The 19510-nt window shown below is 38.3% G+C and overlaps 3 protein-coding genes across 8 annotated transcripts; 1 reads left to right on the plus strand and 2 right to left on the minus strand.

Annotated features, from left to right (window-relative positions):
* Nucleotides 1–2068: 2068 nt before the first annotated feature.
* Nucleotides 2069–5074, plus strand: LOC4341482 (phosphatidylcholine:diacylglycerol cholinephosphotransferase 1). Its single transcript, XM_015788757.3, has 2 exons — nt 2069–2603; nt 4422–5074. Exons 1-2 carry the CDS (start codon nt 2163–2165, stop codon nt 4902–4904), a joined length of 924 nt encoding a protein of 307 aa, XP_015644243.1. The 5' UTR covers nt 2069–2162; the 3' UTR covers nt 4905–5074.
* Nucleotides 5075–5196: 122 nt separating this feature from the next.
* On the minus strand, nt 5197–10165 carry LOC4341483 (SEC14 cytosolic factor). The gene is made up of 11 exons (XM_015788756.3): nt 9937–10165; nt 9782–9810; nt 8132–8215; nt 7811–7864; nt 7437–7514; nt 6831–6884; nt 6591–6650; nt 6403–6498; nt 6182–6283; nt 6016–6096; nt 5197–5790 (listed from the first exon to the last, which is right to left on the minus strand). The coding sequence occupies exons 1-11, from the start codon at nt 9992–9994 to the stop codon at nt 5497–5499; spliced, it is 990 nt and encodes a 329-aa protein (XP_015644242.1). The 5' UTR covers nt 9995–10165; the 3' UTR covers nt 5197–5496.
* Nucleotides 10166–12739: 2574 nt separating this feature from the next.
* LOC4341484 (uncharacterized) lies at nt 12740–17980 on the minus strand. Of its 6 annotated transcripts, none has more exons than XM_066311448.1 (19): nt 17775–17980; nt 16721–16994; nt 16394–16638; nt 16101–16319; nt 15923–16015; nt 15744–15830; nt 15322–15657; nt 15129–15224; nt 14970–15050; nt 14800–14889; nt 14623–14724; nt 14467–14553; nt 14295–14384; nt 14121–14216; nt 13960–14040; nt 13801–13881; nt 13663–13707; nt 13313–13558; nt 12740–13217 (listed from the first exon to the last, which is right to left on the minus strand). In XM_066311448.1, exons 2-19 carry the CDS (start codon nt 16983–16985, stop codon nt 13182–13184), a joined length of 2376 nt encoding a protein of 791 aa, XP_066167545.1. In that variant the 5' UTR covers nt 16986–16994; nt 17775–17980; the 3' UTR covers nt 12740–13181. The 6 variants fall into 6 exon arrangements, with proteins under 6 accessions (XP_066167545.1, XP_015642069.1, XP_066167546.1 ...); XM_015786583.3 differs by having other exon boundaries at nt 14467–14547; nt 14970–15047; nt 15920–16015; XM_066311449.1 differs by having other exon boundaries at nt 14970–15047; nt 15920–16015.
* Nucleotides 17981–19510: the final 1530 nt, after the last annotated feature.

The raw sequence follows: 19510 nt of genomic DNA on the forward strand, positions 1-19510 counted from the left end.
CTTCTCTCTCGCACGTAAAACGAGTGGCTCATTTGCGCATTATTAATTGAGTATTACCTATAAATTATCTTATAAATAATATGATTTTTAAAGAAACTTTCTTATATATTTTATTAAAAAAATAAATATATCATTTAACAATTTGATAAGTGTGCGCATGGAAAACGAGATATTACGAGTTGAAAACATGTAACATAAAACACACCCAAATCATCACAAGTCTCTTTAGTGCATAAAAAAAAACATTGCATTTGTTCCCTCAGCTATAGTCTTGTTTGAGATATATGAAAAATTTATGGATTATCTATTTTTTAAAAAAGCTATATGAGGGTATAGGTGAATAAATTAACTAATAAAAAGTTGCTTTAGAAAACTAAAGAAAACTTTTATATACTCTGTTAGTCTCAAATATAACAAAATTTTAGGTATATATGTATCTCGACAAAAGCTAATACTATGTTTTAGGACGAACAGAGTAAAATATTTTCTGAAACATACAGCTGGATTTAGTGCCGTTTAAAAGCTTGAAAAACTGCAAACAAAAAAAAAATCCAAATTTAGAATCAGGCATACTGTAGGGCCGACGGCCAACTGAGCAAGAAAGTGGTAACATTGTGCTGGAAATTTCACCTGGATTTGTACAGCAAAAGTGGGAAACTGCCGGTGTTTGGATGGTCGGCGCGAGATAGTAGCAGAGATGCAATGGGGACACCAGATTTCGCTTGTGCGTGCCAGACCAGCGCACGCGGTACACACTACTGTCCGCGGTGATGGTCAGTGGTCACGACGTCTTCTCCTCGTTCTCCTAACTTTTAATCGACAGGTCATTGATAATGGGATTAGGGAGTTCAATTAGTTACTCCCGGACAAACATAAACCAATTACAGTACCCCCTATGTTCTTAAAAAAATGATATTATAGGATGTATAATATTTTGAAAAGTCAAACTTTGTAGATTTTGATTGACAATTAGTCAGAACTGTAAGCATATTTATTAATTTAGGGGGTGTTTAGATCAGGGGTGTAAAGTTTCGCGCGTGTCACATCGGGTATTATATAAGGCATCGCATGGAGTGTTCGGGTACTAATAAAAAAATAATTACTGAATCCGTTAATAAACTGCGAGATGAATTTATTAAGCCTAATTAATCTATCATTAGTAAGAGTTTACTGTAGCACCACATTATCAAATATTGTAGCAATTAGGTTTAAAAGATTCGTCTCGTAAATTAGTCTCAATCTATGCAATTAGTTATTTTTTAGCCTATATTTAATACTTTATAAAAGTGTTTAAACGTTCCATGTGACAGGGTGTAAAGTTTTTTTGATGGGATCTAAACAGGGCATTAGCAACGGATTCATCTTTCAAATATCTTTCGTAAAACGATGGTTATATAAATATTATCTTTAACATCTTTTATTTATCCACCAACCAATCAAACTTTCTTGTTAATAATGAATAATTTGTTTTCCTCATGCTAATTTGAATTTAAATGATTAGACTCTATAAGTTATTTTAGGGCCAAGGTACTGTACTATCTCTATTACAAGATGTTACAATCTGAGGATAAGATTTGATCCTCCTAAAACAATGAAGGGAGGAAGTACTTTTATTTGCCAACCTAACAGTTAGCAAAAAAAAAAGTAATGCAAACCTTATATAATGAAAACTCGAAAACTACCGTTGGATCAAAAATTTAAATTTTTGATATTCGTCCACGTCATCATGAGTAAAATTATTACTTATAAGTAAATCTGTGAGTAAATATTTTACTTACAATAACACGGACAAATTTTATACATCTTTTTTATTTTTTTTATTTAGCGGTAGTTTTCAGACTTTTTACATGAATAGTTTCCATCACATATTCTTTTTCCCCGTTAACCCTAGCAGATGACCGCCTTCCGTACAACATTAACTCCACCGCCGCCTCCTTTCTTTCCTCTCCTTTCCTACCCTTGAGATCTCCGCCGCGTCCCCACCACCAAAAAAAATTCACTTATAAAACCAAACAAAAAACCCGTCAAAATCACCAGAAAAAAAAAAATCCCCCGCATCACCCGCCCCGCCAAGCCGCGCGCCACCACCGACCGCCCCCCGCGTCCACCGGCGCCACCTCCACCTGCTCGCTGCGCGCCCAGCCACTCGCCCACCCCCGCCCATGCCGCCGCCGCCGCCGCCCAGCCTCACGGCCAACACCGCATCCTCCATGGGCAACGCCGAGGCCGTCGTGGTGCTGCCCGCGAACGGCGGCGCGCGGCGGCGCGCCGACAAGGTCGTCCACCCGGCGCCGATGCCGGACAGAGCAGCTGGTGGCGCGATGGAGAGGGAAGGCGGCGGCGTCGGCGGCGGCGGCGAGGTGGGTGGGTGGAGGAGGCCGGAGTGGTGCTCGGCGGCGGGGGTGGCGGGGGTCCTGCGGCGGCACCCGGCGGCGGCGGCGTTCGGGTGCGGGCTGCTGCTGTTCATGGCCGTGGAGTACACCATCCCCATGGTGCCGCCCGCCGCGCCGCCGGTCGACCTCGGCTTCGCCGCCACCGCCGCGCTCCACGCCGGGATCGCCGCCCGCCCATGGCTCAACTCGCTCCTCGCCGCGCTCAACACGGTGAGTACCAATCCAGATTCAATGAACCTGCTGCTCCTCTGCACATTGCAGTAAATTTTCTTTTCTTTTCTTTTATTTCTTTTTTTTTTTGTTTTTCACTTGGATCTGTCCTTGCCAGCACTAATAGCTGTCATTACGCGCAATGCCGTAAAGCTACGGTCAATTTGACACGCCAAACTTTAGACAGTACCAATGGTTTATTAAGCCGATTAATTAGGCCGGTTAGAAATAGATTATTATTTGATCAGGTTAAGTATAGTGAGTAATCTGCACAGTTATACATACAGATTAATCATTTTGATACAAAACTTAGCACAAATAGATTAAAACAAGGATGTAAGCAAATGTAGGTTTTGAGGAAAAACATAATTTTAAAGGAGCTGAAGAAAAAACCTACCATAATAATCAGGTGAAGGAGCTGAAAAAAAATACAGGGGCTAATCAGTTAGTTGGGTGATACTGTTTGGCAAGCTGTATTTAATGAGGCCCTTGAAATTATGCAGTACTTGTGCTAAAGTCGGTTTCTAGCCAAACTTTGCTACACTTATTAGTTTGCATTTTGTGTGGCATACGATGCTTGGATTGGTTGGCTATGGCAAAGTTTGTCGTCCAACCAAAAATTTTGTCTCTAGCAGTATGGTTTCAGAAAACACAAACTAGGCAAATGTGACTAGTAGTAATATTTACAGTTAACATAATTATTCTGTCATGTAGAAAGGTACATTAGCTAGGTTTGTCATACATTTACCTGGCCCAAGCAGGATACTGGTTTGTACCAACAAACTCCAAAGCATCATGCATTCTTCTATTCAGTAGAGGTTCCTTCAAAACGCGAGAGTTTTATATGATTTTCATAGGGTACACTTGAGTTCCTCCAAAATTCCCGTGAAATTCCTCAAATCCGAATAGACCTTAAAAGAATTTTGCTAGGTTAATTACCACCTTATTAGAAACTGCCAATCCTTGAGAAGAAATCAAAGCTGGCTATGCACCGTTCTCGTCATATCCGTAGTTCTTGTACTCCACAAGTTTTTAGGACCAGTTAGGCACGTAGCAGGACGAAGCTGGTGGACAGCGACGAGCACACGCGAAACTGATGGCGCCGCTGCACCAACGCCACCAAAATCCACACACCAGCACAACCCCAGCCTTTTCCCAGAAGAAAAACCCAATCTTTGTGAAGGAGAAAAGAACAATCTTTGACGAAAATCACAATGTTTTCCCAGAAGAAAAACCAAGTCTTTGTAGGAGAAAAGAAACAATCTTTGATGAAAACCACAATCTTTTCCCAGGAGAAGAACACAATCTTTGAAGGAAAAAAAGAAACAATCTTTGATGAAAACCACAATCTTTTCCCAGAAGAAAAACCCAATCTTTGAATGAAGAAGAAACAGTCTGATGAAAATCTCAAACTTTTCCCAGAAGAAAAAGGCAAATCTGGTAGGGGAAAAACCAATCGTTGGAGAAAAGCCCAATGTTTTTGCGATAAAGGCTTCCAATGGCTGCATCACGCGTTCACGATATCCATGGATTTCGTGATAAGATTCTGCATCTCTCTAGCTGGCAACCTGGTCCCCTTGGCCACGACTGGTAGTAGCAGCAGAATCTGGGATGAATGTGACGTGACGTGACCTGACCTGGGTGCGTTTAGTTCACGCCAAAATTAGAAGTTTGGTTAAAATTGAAATGATGTGATGGAAAAGTTGGAAGTTTATGTGTATAAGAAAATTTTTATATGATAGAAAATTTGGAAATTTGAAGAAAAAGTTTGGAACTAAACAATGCCGCCAATGTCTGCATGCATGCGATGCGATGCAGGTGTTCGTGGCGATGCAGGCGGCGTACATCCTGTGGGCGATCCTCGGCGAGGGCCGGCCGCGCGCCGCCGTGGCGGCGATGATGATGTTCACCTGCCGCGGCGCGCTCGGCTGCGCCACGCAGCTGCCGCTGCCGGCCGAGTTCCTGGGCTCCGGCATGGACTTCCCCGTCGGCAACGTCTCCTTCTTCCTCTTCTTCTCCGGCCACGTCGCCGGCGCGGTGATCGCCGCCGAGGACATGCGCCGCGCGGGGCGCCGCGGCATGGCGCGCCTCTACGACGCGCTCAACCTGCTCCAGGGCGTCAGGCTGCTCGCCTGCAGGGGCCACTACACCATCGACCTCGCCGTCGGCGTCGGCGCCGGCCTCCTCTTCGACATGCTCGCCGGCAGGTACCTGGACGGCAAGAACACCGTCGACGGCGGCGCCGCCGTGGCGCCGGGGAGCCGGTGCTGCAGCTGCCACAAGGCTCTCTTGTCACAGTAGCTTTGCATTTTAGGCCCAGCCATTAATGGCCAATGCAGTTGGTTGGGCATCAAACCATGTCATTTTTTTGATGTAATCGAGATTAAATGCTACCTACTGATGTGTAATTGTACAAACACTATCCATTCCATCTGAGCTTAAAAATATATAAATACCACAAGTTTCTAGCAGAGAACCAGACAAAATCATATGAGAATTTAGGTGACAGATTGATAGTGAACTGGTAATGTATCGTTTGTTACCGACTCAGTACTACATTTTCTCTGAAGATGATTTCAGAATTCAGATATGATTTCCCTGGTATCAGATAAGATTAGCATACATATATAGAGATATTGGATAGTGCATTGCAAGTTTACAGGTGATTATGTCTGACTATTTCAACTGGTATACCGTGACCAAGTTCTTTCCTCAGTTTGCATCATGGACAACTGCAGGAATGTGCTATTGTAAATCTGTAACACCTATAGCCCAGGAAAACAACAGGGGTGGCCATGCCAACACAGCGACACAGAAAAGAATCGTCAGAAGCAAACCACCAAAGGTGTTGTAGGTAAGCTATGGCAGCTGATCATCTTCAACGACCACCTGTTCATTCTTTGTGTTCGCCATTGACAGAACCGTTCTGCTCGCCGAGCTTATGGAACTCGGCTTCGATGACCTCGACGATCTTGGCATCCTCAGGATCTTGGTCAGGGATATTCACATGCAGGGAGCCCTGCTTGATGAGCTCCTGGTTCAATGCCTGCTCGTCAATGTAGTGGTAGAGCTCTTGGTGGAAAGGATGATCGAGAGAGAAGCAATTGTTGACGTCGTTCGACGAATTTTTAGATGATCCTGAGCCTTCCCGCTGACAGAAATGGGGAAGGGAGGAGTGGTCCATAATCTGCGTAGTTTTGACAGAAATGCGTGCGTTGATCATCATAGTATTGCGAATGCAAAAGAATAAAATGATAGGAATATTATGATCAAGTTCCATGGAACAAAAGGTTCTCCTAAGTGAGTGACTTTTAAATAGGAATGCGATAATATAATGCCCAGCAATGAATTACCAGAGTAAACATAACTATAGCAATTTGAAAAGAATATTAGTAATTGCAAGCAATCTTACCTTTAGAAGCTCATCTCTCCCACAACCATGCAAAACGTGAACCTTCTTCCGTGTCCTCTCTTGCAAGAGAGGCTTCACAACCTAGTAGCGAAACCAAATGAACTGTTTTATGTTTCAAAATAAAGAACTAATGAAAAACTAGGGAAAATAATATTAGGTACTGTACCTTCCAACATGCCGAGAATATATATGGAGCATTAACTATATAATAGGTCTCTGCCTTTTCAGGGTAATTCAGATCGTCAACAGTAGATATTGCAGTCAAAATCTGTCATCCATCAATGGTATCTAATCACTAGCAGCACAAATAATGGATAATTGTTCATGATATGCAGATCTTATACAGAAATTAAACATTTGAATATGCCACGTCCATGTATGCAGTACCTTCATTTGGTTGAGTGCTGACAATTTCAATCCAGTCATATCTAGAACCTTTATACAGGTGCTAATAGGCCGCCCAAACTTCTTTGATGCCATAGGCTAGATGGAACATAAGAAAGCAAATATACGTGTGAAGAAAACTCATATAAACAATCTATTAATTGAGCAAGAAATATTAGTAGTGCACTCACCAAAACAATACGGTCACGGTACTCATTGATTTGAATATGAGATTGCACATAGTAATGAACCTGTAAATGAACGCGTGATCATTAATAATGTACTTAGAGAGAAAGGTATGAGGTGCGATCTACTTATCAATTCACTAGAAAGACATTTCAAGGATGAAATCTGACAAGCTATAGGAACTCATAAGTCTGTATTTCATTAACTACAGGGCAGAAAGCAATAAGAAGTATATGAGCAATTACCGAAGCTTTGTCATATGTACTCTGTCCAACACCAATGGCAAATACTGGGATGCCCTGGAAAAATAAAAGGACTGACGGGAAGTATTAAAAACTTGAAATGGTTGGTACATGTGTTATCTACTTTACATAGATACCATCCACTAATCACTAATACATCTTACTCCTACAGTAGGCAACACCTTACTTCCATAAACATCTTCCTAGTGAAGAGTTTCAAAATAGCAATGTCAAGTCATATGATATCATTCTCCTGAATAATTCGAATCAAGTAAAGTTCAAAACTGGTCAAGGCCACATAACCTTTTTCAGTGTAACAAAGATATATATATATATATATATATATATATATATATACACACACACCTTATTTTATCCATCAGAAATGTATTGTTCAAGAATATGGAGTATCAGAACTTCAAAAGCCAATGTAAAAAAAAACTATTACACACATAAAAGCAAAGGAATAGCTGCATCCGATTAAATCTATGAACAAAATTGCAGGTTAATCAACACATCCTAATTCAACAGCAGATCCTACATATATGAAAAGTGTAGTATTAATAAGGGAACAAATTGAAAACAATAACTAGCTTAAGATATCTGTACCTCCTTTGAGTATCCTGATAATCCAACAAGCTGTGTCTCACGTATTGATCTATATAAATCTACAGGAATTATAGGTTTCTGCAATTGTTCAAGAGATCAAGATGATCAAAAATAACAAAACATAAACTATACAAAGTTACCAAAAAACCAAACTGTCCCCAAGAATATATTTACACTACACAGTTTTTTGGGAATACGCGAGGGGCGCATCTTTGTATTAAGAAGGAATAAAAGTATTTACAGAGCGGGCCGAAAAATCAAAAACACGAAGGGGACAAGATACAGGAGGGGGAAGGTCGCCACATTCGTTGGGAGATTAGGCTTTACACTACACAGTCAATAACCAAGCTTGTTCTAGTAGAAGGATTGCTCACCTCCAGTATACTATCAATTTCATTTTGTATCCTCCAATTCAAGGAATCCACAAGCTAGCAAAAACAAAATATCTTTAAGTAATGAAGCAATCCAAGAATCATTTTTTGTTCATCATTCATCAAATGGGAAACAAGTAAACAACTACTACCTCCGTTTCAGGTTATAAGACTTTCTAGCATTACCCACATTCATATAGATGTTAATGAATCTAGGCACACATATATATCTAGATTCATTAACATATATATGAATGTTGGCAATGCTAGAAAGTCTTATAATATGAAACGGAGGAAGTACAATTTAAACAAGTAAAATATTACCATATCACAAGCCTTTGAAACATGCCACTCTCTAGCTTTTAGGAAGCGCACTAGTGTGTCTGTTGGATAGCCCTGGTGCACATTCTGAAAAAGGAATGATATACTTGAGAGTTGAGAACTACGAGGCAATCTTCTTAGGCAGCACATGATACTTTACAATCTCTAATAGTAACAAATAATTTTGATATCTAAAATGGCTGAAATGTACCAAAAATGATTTGTGGTAGCCAAGTAGGATCAGATACTAGTTTGACCATAGCAACACTCTGTTTCAGCTTTCAAAAATAGCTGAATTAGTTCTAGGTATATGCTTATCTTGAGTTGCTTTTTATTCCTTTATCCATCATAGAATCTGAGCCCTTAGAATCAGGTTTTATTATTTAAAGAAGGAATCAATACCTTTATCATACAAAACTTTCAAAAATAGATAATATGCAATAAAGATCATCTAGAAGCTCTCCATTCCAAAAATAATGGAAGGAATGCACAGAAATTTGTTGTTTAGATGACCGACAAATATATTCTCTAAAAGAAATTAAAACAAACAGAAAAAAAAAGGAATATCCACCGGAGTTGAATCATTTGGCCTCTTAATACTGTAGCATTCAAGTAAAAAATGCTTGTTCATTTTCCAATACTTTGCCCAACACTACCATAACAGTGACACAACAATTCTGATGCGAGTAGCACCCCATTTTGATTGCCACTACACTAGCCATTGGTTCTCTTTTCTTTTCTTTTTTTTCCTTTTTTTTTTGCGAGGACACTAGTAGTCTCACACTAGCCATGGGATTCTGCTCCAAACAAGCAGGCATGTCCTACTCAGCACCCAGTGCATGTCCATAAACCTTACTTCTAAAGAGCATCACATTAACCAAAAACACATAAAGCAGTCTACAAGTGGGATGTGTATCGGCGTGTGCTTTCAACTTGAGTCTGCAGTTTTCCAGTGCATCATATTAACAAAACCAAGAGCAAAAGGACGATGAAATGATGCCAAAGAACTTGGAAGAGCTACAAGAAGAATGCGTAACGGCCGAAGCCCAAGGAAAAAGGTACAAATGAACACTATATTATTACCAACAAACCTCTCAATTCCCCCAATGAGAGCAAGCTAAAAAATATATCAGGGTGCTCAAGTGCCAAGAACCACTCTTGTCCACTAGCTGATTTGGTGGACTTTTACAGAACAATCCCTTGGGACCATCCGTTGTGGAAAGCAACACAAAACACGCGTTGCTCGGCCCAATTGTAAAACCACTAAAAATTACCCTAAAAAAAGTCCCAAATATGTGGCCTAAAGAAGAGAACAGCAGAACACCTTTCATCCTAACAACCTTAGCTCCAACTTTCCCAACCTTCAATGTTGTTCATAGATCCATTATTGTTCCCCAGACGCAAAATTCTCCTAGTACTGATTACGATCGAGACATCATCCAAGCTTACTGTAAGTTTATAATTTATAAATCATAAAAAATGGAGAAAACTTGGTACATCTAAAACAAATTCAGTTTCTGCAAACTATCGAAATGAACTAAGCAATGGCCTGAATCTCTCTGATCAAACTGTACAGCATAAAAAAAGATCAGACCTGACACGAAAGCCATGAATCAACAGGCTAAAGATCACACCAAAAGACCCAATACGTACCTGGAACGTCTGCTTCAGCGGCTCCTCGACTGCAAGAACCCAAGCACACATTGATTACCACCAACGAAACGCATACGAAAAATCCACCAATTCCAATTTTCCTTTTTTTCTAAAAAAAGAAGGAACTGCAAAGCCAGGCGGCGGCGGTGGCGCACCTTGGTCCAGGAGGCGAGTGAGCTCCTCGACGGCGGCGTCGCAGGCGGCGGCCCCCATTGCCGGCGGCGCGCGATCCGTGGCGAGTCGCACCGGGGGGAGGATTTGGCGGGCTCGGCGTGGATTTTGGGAGAGGAGAGGGGAGAGGGAGAGAGTGAGATTGTCTCCTCCGACTCCTGAGTCGTCCCGAGTTCTTGGTCGCTCAGCTCAGCTGGTTACTCACTTGGGGTCATTCGGCTGCAAAGCCTTAGTGCCCTATATATATTGGATTTTTTTAAAAAAAATTAAGAGTGATTTTTTTAAAACAAACTTATATTTTAAGGTAAAGTCGCAGAAAACCAAATGTATTATGACGTGTGACATGTAACCACAGGTTTTGTGGTCTCGATGTTTCATAAACTCCACCTTTATGAATGATAAATTTCAGGATATCTTAACCGAATCTTTGAAAGTAATATCAATGTTAATCAAGAACTTAATTATTGAGATTTTCATATACACTTTATGTTTTTTTAATTTTAAGTAAATTTGCATTCAAAATACATATGGATAGGGTTTCGTCATACTATAAAAACCATAATATCTGAGATTATGTGTTACATGTCATAATACCTATGGTTTTGTATAACTTTATCCTTTTTTAACCACCTCAACAAATTTCTAAATATAAAGTTATAATATATTTTTAAGGGAAACAGTCTATTTTTGCACGTGCACAACTTATCCATATGAATGAACACATGTATTTCCTACCCTTTTATACCTCCGAGAAACTGTATTATTTACTGGCATCTTGGCATAACAACTTATATGGATTTGCCATGCTGTAATAATATTATAGCTTTTGAACTATTTAAAAGTTACAAAATAGTTCTCTTTTTTTTAAAAAAAAAGTGTATCGTTGGGTCCCGGATATTTGTTAGTTGTTACTCACATGAGCCTAAATTATGTTATGCGTTTTATTTTAGCAACAAAAATGGTTACATCGTAGTGAAATTAGTAAGAGTTTTTCAGTATATATATACATTAAGATTGATACGGTTTTAATGTGAACGGATTCTTTCGATGTAATCATTTACTCAAACTTTGCATGAATACGCCAATGTCCTTGCAAATTGTTCGGTATAAACGGCCACAGATTGGCCAACAGGACAAGCTAGATGATTAACTTGATGCAAAAACTCGTGTAACTTGAGCAGGGCAAAGTGAAGGTCCTTTGCTTGATTAAAGCAAGCAAGAATATATTCGAGTCCTTTTTATTTAGCTTGGTAATGGCCATGTCATGTTCCCAATGATATGCAAAGTCGCCAATGAAAGAGCATATATAGGGGACTGCACCACTGTTTAAGTTATTCTAGCGTGAGTCTATTAAAAATAAATACCAAATGGGAAATGCTATAGCATATTTCAATTAAAAAAAGTTGTGCTACTTGCGTTAGCGCCACATCAACTAGTATTGATTGTTTCACCATTTTAGCCTAGGTTCATACGGACGTTATTGTAGAGGAGCTAGCAATTTACTACCTCCGTTGAACAATATAAGAATTTTACTTAACATAGAGAAAATCTCTTATATTCTCGAACGGAGGAAATAACTTATTCACCTACCATCAAAGGCAAAATTTAACTTTAAAAAAAATGGTATTGGGGCATGTTGTCTTTTAGGGGGAGGGATACAGTGTGGAAATTTCTCAATTCTCAGTGTGATGCACACTGTTGACTCGTATATAGTCGTCGGTTCAACGGCGTATGATAGGGTGCAGGTCATGGTCATTTTGTATCAATGGAATATTTGGAGATTAGTTGAAGTATGGTGTGATGCATGTGAGCAATAGACACTTAAATATTTTCTTCGATCGGCTAGTCAGATTGTGCCGGGATTTTCTCATTACAAAACTCACATTTCTAAATTAATCGACTTTTAGAAATGAAAATAATATTACCAATCATAATGTCGCGACTTTTGGTCATGTTTGAAGTAATAATTTTGAACGATGAGTGTATCATGTGATCGTTAACCGGATCGTCTAGGCTTAAGGAGTTTCTTGATAGGTTGATAGTCTCTAGAAGATGACTTTTTCATTTTTACGTGCGTTGTACAGACTCCAACCTATGTTCGGGTTGGTGGGCACTGTTCCCTTCTCATTATATTATTCTCTTAGTAAGATGGTATGTAATTCTCTTACGTATTAAAAAAGAAAAAAAATACTAATTATCCCCTAAACTATCGCAGTTGACCGAATTACACCCGAACCACAAAAACAAGACATTCTTCACCCCCCAACTTGCAAACTGAACAACTAACCCCCCTAATCCGTGGTGGTTTTGATCGTACATAGCAGTCCAGCCAGCAATTCTTTTAATAAAAAAAATCGGTAGGCCCATCTGTCAGTTCCCCACACTACAACAAAACCCCCCAAAGAAGACATTTTATTTGTAATATAGAGACGTTTTGTTTCGTCTCCGCAAACAAGCGAGGCGCTTTTATAAAGTGTCATAGGAACGTCTTCGTTTGGACCGTCTCAAAAAAATAGAGACATTTCCTAAAGCGTACCTAATTTATTTTAAGACGTTGTTAGAGACGTGGAATATCACCTCTATAGGCATAGAGACGCTTTTAAAAAACAATGTACAACGTCCATAGACGCATCCATTAAGACGTTCTGTTGCGTCTCAGTAGTAGTATTTTAGCACATTAATTAAGACGTTCTGTCGCGTCTCGGTGGCAGTATTTTAGATATAGCGTAGTATGTATTTTATACATTTAGTATATTGTAACGAGTACGTATTGTATATAATTATATATATGGATGCACATTAAATTAATCATATATTAATTGAGTCTATATACATGTGCATGTAAAAAATTACATGGGCAGGCAGTACCATATTCCCGACCATATACAAGAACATATAATATATTAAAAGGGGAAAGGCTGTACATGCTTGTATGAGAGCAAGGAGTTTACAACTAAATAAAACATCCATGTAATTTTAAATAGACATATACGACTAACTGGAAAACTAAAGTGCAATAGACACACACATATATAACATCCTACAGCTTGTTGTGCGTGTTTTTCTAAACTGCTAGAAGGAAATCTATAATATTTCTTCAAAAGGAAAGTTGAATATCAGGGCTTCCACTCTTTCTTTTCTTCAGTCCTCCATTCATTATCCTATAGTCAGACCAATAATAACAGCAAAATTCTGGTTATGAGCAGAGCACTCGTATGAAAGGGCCTTGCTACTGGGCAGAACTTGTATCCCTACGCTTTCTTACCTGAAAGGTCAAGATATTATATTAGTAACGAGATATATGCAAAAAAAAAATGCAACGTGACAAATTATAATAGGAGTTGAAATGATTAATATTACATAGGGACGAGGCCAAGGAATGACATAACCAATTGCCTCTCTTAATGTAGTACAGTTTTCAGATGGTCTTGGCAGTCTCTCATCACCAATATTTGTAACACTATGAACAGCCACACCATAATATTCATTTCCAAGCATATTTCCTCCAACCACATATGTGCTATCTGTAGTCACTAAATTTCCCTTGGCCACTACTTTGCCTTTGTATACTGGATTCAATGAAAACAAGAACACCACCCTTTGATCCTATCATTTTGAGAAACACAATATTGTCATTCGCAAAACTAGGAGCATTGTCATTCATGAGCATATGAATATTTATTTTATCATAAACAATGGAAACCACATACTGATTTAGATGAAGTATTCTCTAATACTCCCTTTCTCTGAGGCCCCTGTGTTAAAAATTTTAAAGAATCAAAAGTGGATGAGCAGGCTTGATCAGCATTAATACTAGAACTAAAAGAGCATAATAGTTTGAATCTAACCTGTTTGGCTTTATCAGGTGGTAAAATTGAATCCACACAGTTAGTTCTAGTCCTTTTGACAGAGCTTTTAATGCTTGATTGCTACAATTGAAAGTCAACTTTGTGAAATGTTGTAACAATCACATGTTTCAGTAATAGAGTAAGATTTCTGTAACACACCTTTGCAGTTATGTGGTCATATGGCAAAGCTTTAGTAGAACAATTCTCTTTAGCTCTAGTTGAACTAACAGAACATAATTGCTGTAATAATAAATGATAGAATTAAGACATTGGCAAACTTTGATTCAACATTTTTAAAGTAGACATTCCAGAACCCGCACATTATTTGGTATAGCATTCTCATTGGCATGTGGTTCCTCACGGTTGTGAACAAACCCATTCATAATATCAGTACCATCTTGTTCAGAAACATAAGCCTGAATAAAAAATCAAACAAATCACAGTATTGCCAAATAAGTTTACTAATTGATATTTGCGTGCTTAGTTGTATATACCTCATTGGTCACATTCTCACGTGGCACCATTGATTCCACATTCATTTGACTTGTTATGGACCTTTTGCCTAAGCTTTCCCCACTTAGTTGCTGTAATTGAAATTCATTAAAATTAGGTATTGTTGTTTAAATCAAGCAGAACTCATTATGTAGTGAGATTTTCCTAAGTCACCTTAGCATTTGTGCGTTCATATGGTATAGATGGATTGAAACGACGACCATTGCCATTAGCAGAACTAATAGAATGTACTTGCTGCAACTTATGATAAATGTCAATATTTAGAAATTGTGAAAGCCTCAATTAAAACTTTTCAAGTAAACACCGCACCTGCACATGATTTGACTTAGCATTGGTATTGGCAAATGAATTATCAAAGTTATTATCAAATTCATTTGTACAGTCAATGTCAACTTGATCAAACATATCAACCTGTAACCAAAAAATAACTCAGACCTTCTACTTGTATCAATCTTTTCAATCTTTGTGCATGCTTAGTTTGTATACCTTATCAGTTCCATGGTCATGTGCCATAGTTGATTCCATGTATCTCTGACTAGCTTCAGACCTTCTAGCAAAGCTTCCAATGCTTGATTGCTACAATTGAAGGCCAATTTAATTATATATATAATGTAAAAAATGCATATGGTGAGCATAGTGAGATTTGCATAAGTTACCTTGTCAATCATGTGTTCATGTGGTACAGATGGTTTGTGGCAACCATTTTTAGCAGGAATATAACTGATTAAATGCTTCTGCTGCAACTTATGAAAAACAACATTATAAAGACTTACAAAAGCATCAATTTAAAAATTATCAAGTAAATATTGTACCACCTGCACATTATCTGGTGTAGAATGTACATGTTCACATGATTCTTCAACATTTGATTCATGTTGGATATCATTACCAACTTGTTCAGAAATATCAACCTGCAAAAAAAGCATAATCCATGCATATGTACTGATCACATAGTGTATTCGTTAATTGATCTTTAGACAGGGGAAGATGGTGTACAGTGACACTTACTTCTTTATTTTGTTCTGCAACCACAATATTTCTCCAATCCTCTCCAGGGAATTTTTGTTCTATGAAGGCACGCATCAGAGTCATATCAACACTCATAGCCTCTATTTTATTTTCCATTGCATTCATTTGTAACTTAAGCATTGCATATTCCTCAGATTGTCCAACAACATCTAGTCCCTGAGAAACCCTTATTTGGCTCCAATTCTTATGATCGTAGTACCCTCGAAGTTTTGTCTCTTTTCCAACTACACGTCGAAAAACTTCATCATAATCTTTGGATGAAAGACCACTGCAACTAGTAGATTTCTTTTTAGCTAATTCATGGTAAGCCGATTCCTACATAATTAAACATGCATGAATTAGTTTATCATAAATGAACCAAACTACATTTGTGATAACAACTAACAAGGAAAGAAATTTACCACTACTGCCTTAATGCGCTCATCCTTTTTCTTATGTGCTTCATCCCATACGTCAATGTCATGGACCTTCCCTTTAACTTTTGCTTCCTAGGCAACAAAGAATCAGAAGATAGATCAAATTTAGCATTAGAAAGCTATAGATATGTAACAATAACATTTAAGTCCAAAATAATTACCACCATCTCTTTACAAAGCCTAGCATGGCTTTTTCTACCAGTTGTATGTGGATTCCTCTGCTGTTTTGCGCTTTCAGAGTTTTTCTCACATAATTTCTGAAAATAGAGAAGCTGTACTAAATACAGATGATTAGGAAACAAAATTTGGACTGTATGTCTAGCATTAAAATGGAGAGGTCACCTTGTGTTTATCCTGACACCATATTTTAACAAGACCACGCCATTGATATCCATTGACACCTTTTGGGACATATTTTAATATATCGTTTAGAGTCCTCACATCAGGATTAAAGTATCTTCCCTTCAAACGGCTTTTGTAAGATCTCCACCCTTTATCAGCTTTCATTAGAATCCAGCCTCTTGTAAGCTGCTTCGTCTCAGAAGGGTACACAAATTTCATCTTTACCATGAATAACTAAAAGTTAGATCTGAAATAAGCATGATAATATTTGTTTACATTAATTAAAAATTCACCTCCACGTCAGCGACTATGCTCTCCTTTGGTCCCACAAATAAGTCATGGTCCCATTTTGGAATGTCCAATGGTGCAAATGTTGAATTCTGTGCAAGCTTACCAAGATACGAGCCTAGAACAGAACCTGATCTATCATTTGGAATACCATGTTCATCCGTCTCTACAATTACCTTTCCTTGCTTCAGTTGGTCCAAGTTTTTTACATTAAAATTTCCTAGAACCTGTCGTACCTCCCCATTTGGCCCTACATTTAGGAACAGTTCAGCTATGGGTGATAGGAAAAATCATATATTTAGACATATATAGGAAGAAAATATGAAACTTACAGATTATATTAATTGGTCTTTTGGCTGCAAGAGGCAACTCCGTGATTATGTCATCATTCTCTGAAAGGTCTTGCTCACTATCTTCTGTGGGTTGTACATTCCCTGCATCTTGAGCTTCGAGATGCAAATTATCGTCATTGAATTGTGCATCTGCTTCATCTAGAGCTTCAAAGTTGTACAGCAAATTTTCTTCTTCAGCTTGCACATGTCCTGCGCTCTGTGCATCTAGGTTCAACTTCCGTAGACGTCTTGGCCCCCTCGCCATAATTGTTTACTGAAGTAAAACATGCATATAATGAAAGTTAATTAACTGCATAGGAAATTCGAAATGCATGATAAGCAATTTTATTGTTTTTATGGCCTGTTCATTTACAGAATTAGGCATAGATAATATACAATGCACTGCACAATCTAATTTCCATCTGCATATGTGCCTTATTCTGTCAAACAGTAATATACTAAAGAGGAATGAGAATAATTTAGTGAATTATAAATTATACATTAAGATTGTGCTTGGTGGATCTTCAGAATAACGATAGCTGTGCATTGATGAAATCCAATTTACACAATACCAGGATACTCGCAGATCGGGCACACTACAAGCAGCAACAATTGCGACCACAAAGACGATGACCCAAGGAGGACTTGCCGGCCACCATTGAGAGTTTCAACCAAGAAATTAGAAAAATGGAAATGGAAGGTAGTGGAACCCTACCCCTTTAGGTCTTGTTCTGCTAATCCCTCTCTCACAAGTGGACCGAGAGGATTTGGAAGGGATTTATTCCACACCTATTATGGTGTGGAATCGTTCCCCCTCAATCCTCTCCAAACCCCCCTTTCTCTTAGGGATTAAACGAACCCTTATGGCAGTGATGAACTGCTGTTGATGGAGGGGAATAGGGGGCCAAACTACAGAGAAGCTAGGGGGGATTTTGAATTTGCCTAACTTGTTGATTGACTGAAATTAAGGAGAGAAGGCGATGTACTAACCTAGATCGATTCAATGCGCAACAAAGAAACAGCAAGAAGAATCAGCAGAGGTTAATTGACCCACCTGTGTGCAAGGAAGAACGGAGGAACAGCACTGCCGGGCGCCGGCGGCGGGCAGCCGTCGTGTGCAAGGAAGAACGGAGGAACAGCACCGCCGGGTGCCGGCGGCGGGCAGCCGTCGCCAGATTGGGTTTTCCAATTCTGTTACAGGAGAGTACTATGGAGATGGAGAAGTTTAGGGATGTGGCGTGGAAAAGTAGGTCCGTGATATATATACAGTAAGCTTTCCAAAAAAAAAATGCCGCCAAAAAAATCAGCCTAGGCGGCAAAACAAAATATATTTAGGAACGGCAGTCGATATATATACCGCGAACGCTTCGAAAAATATGCCGCCAAAAGAAATCCGCCTTAGGCGGCAAAACAGGAACGCTACTACTACTACTACACGTATCTTTACAAACATACGTGTAGAGAATCTCAATACTTGTTGTGCTCTATTGGTTAACAGGTGTTTTTCTGTGACATACATACATTGTTCGAGCTCAAAAGTTCGTTGTATTTTTGCTTTTTTTACTTTGAGCTGGATTTGCATGACTTTGCTTGAGATTTTTTTTAAAAAAATAGTAAATAATTTTGTATGTTCATCTCAGATATTTTTAAATATATTCATGTCAGATTAACAATCTGAAAATATATTTTTATTTAATCTGGGTTTGCATGACTTTGCTTCAGAATTTTTTAGTATTAATAAATTAAAGTCCCTGTCCATCTCAGATGAATAATTCCAAAATATATTTTCTCTAATCTGGATTTGCATAAGTTGGCTTGAGATTTTTTTTGGAATTAGCAAATAATAGTTTGTATTCGGAATTGGTCAGGGGCGGATCTAACTTGTCGGTAGGGGTGAAATAGGGCGGGTATTTCCCAACCGCCCGCCCGACCCGAGACTCATGGGAGGAATATGAAAAAAAGGGATACCCGATACTATCCGAGTTCGAACTCGAATTCGTTAAAAAAATATGGGTTAGGATAGGGGAAGACATGTATTTGCCCGTATGTCATGTATTATAAAAACATGATAAAAGATTGGTTAACCATTATTTTACGTGCTCATATGTAATATTGTATATTTTTTCTTGATGTATCTTTTTGATACTTTAATTACCTTATTATATTTATTATATATGAATTAGAGATACAAATTAATATCTGTTCCTGAATCCGATTCGAAGGAAATAATATGGGATATGATACGAGATGGGTGATATGTTATATGGTACTACGCATACTTGGCTCCGATTTTTTTTAGAATTAATAAATAAAAGTCTGTATTTATAGGAGATTTAACAATTAAAAAAGCTTTTTTATTTTAATTTGCATATGTTGGCTGGACGATAATTCATAAAATTATCCCTAATGTACCCACATATGTATAAGTTGTCGGTTTTTAATAAATGATGCCGTTGATTTTCAATATTTATTTGACCATTTATCTTTTTTCGAAAGAACTACATAACTATAATTTATTGTATTGTGACTTGGTTTGTAGTTAAAAATATTTTAGGCTTGACTTATATATATGGGTAGATTATTTATATTATAAATCATTTTAAGCATTTTTTAAAAAATATTCACGTAGGCAAGGAAAGGGGTTCAAATTCATAAAAATACAATTCATAATAGATGTATTTTTCAAAAGAAAAAAAATCAGGTTATGATGTAATAAGAAAAAGGGCAAAAATATGAGTGTGTTTTTCAGTTATAAAATAAAAACCGAGTGATGCGTTGAAGTGGAATCGA

Source organism: Oryza sativa, chromosome 6 (genome assembly GCF_034140825.1).
Source record: "Oryza sativa Japonica Group chromosome 6, ASM3414082v1".
Lineage (NCBI taxonomy): Eukaryota > Viridiplantae > Streptophyta > Magnoliopsida > Poales > Poaceae > Oryza > Oryza sativa.

Bases quoted from the DNA above. Each gene is read 5' to 3' on its own strand.
- LOC4341482 (XM_015788757.3), top strand. From the start codon at position 2,163: ATGCCGCCGCCGCCGCCGCCCAGCCTCACGGCCAACACCGCATCCTCC. The intron at 2,604-4,421 runs GTGAGTACCAAT...GATGCGATGCAG, and splicing joins TCCTCGCCGCGCTCAACACG to GTGTTCGTGGCGATGCAGGC.
- LOC4341483 (XM_015788756.3), bottom strand. From the start codon at position 9,994: ATGGGGGCCGCCGCCTGCGACGCCGCCGTCGAGGAGCTCACTCGCCTC. The intron at 6,885-7,436 runs GTACAGATATCT...TTATTTTTCCAG, and splicing joins TATCAGGATACTCAAAGGAG to GGCATCCCAGTATTTGCCAT. The intron at 6,097-6,181 runs GTACAGTACCTA...TTTCGCTACTAG, and splicing joins TATTCTCGGCATGTTGGAAG to GTTGTGAAGCCTCTCTTGCA.
- LOC4341484 (XM_066311447.1), bottom strand. From the start codon at position 16,985: ATGGCGAGGGGGCCAAGACGTCTACGGAAGTTGAACCTAGATGCACAG. The intron at 14,041-14,120 runs GTGCGGGTTCTG...TTATTATTACAG, and splicing joins AGAATGCTATACCAAATAAT to CAATTATGTTCTGTTAGTTC. The intron at 13,218-13,312 runs GTAATATTAATC...TTGACCTTTCAG, and splicing joins TTCCTTGGCCTCGTCCCTAT to GTAAGAAAGCGTAGGGATAC.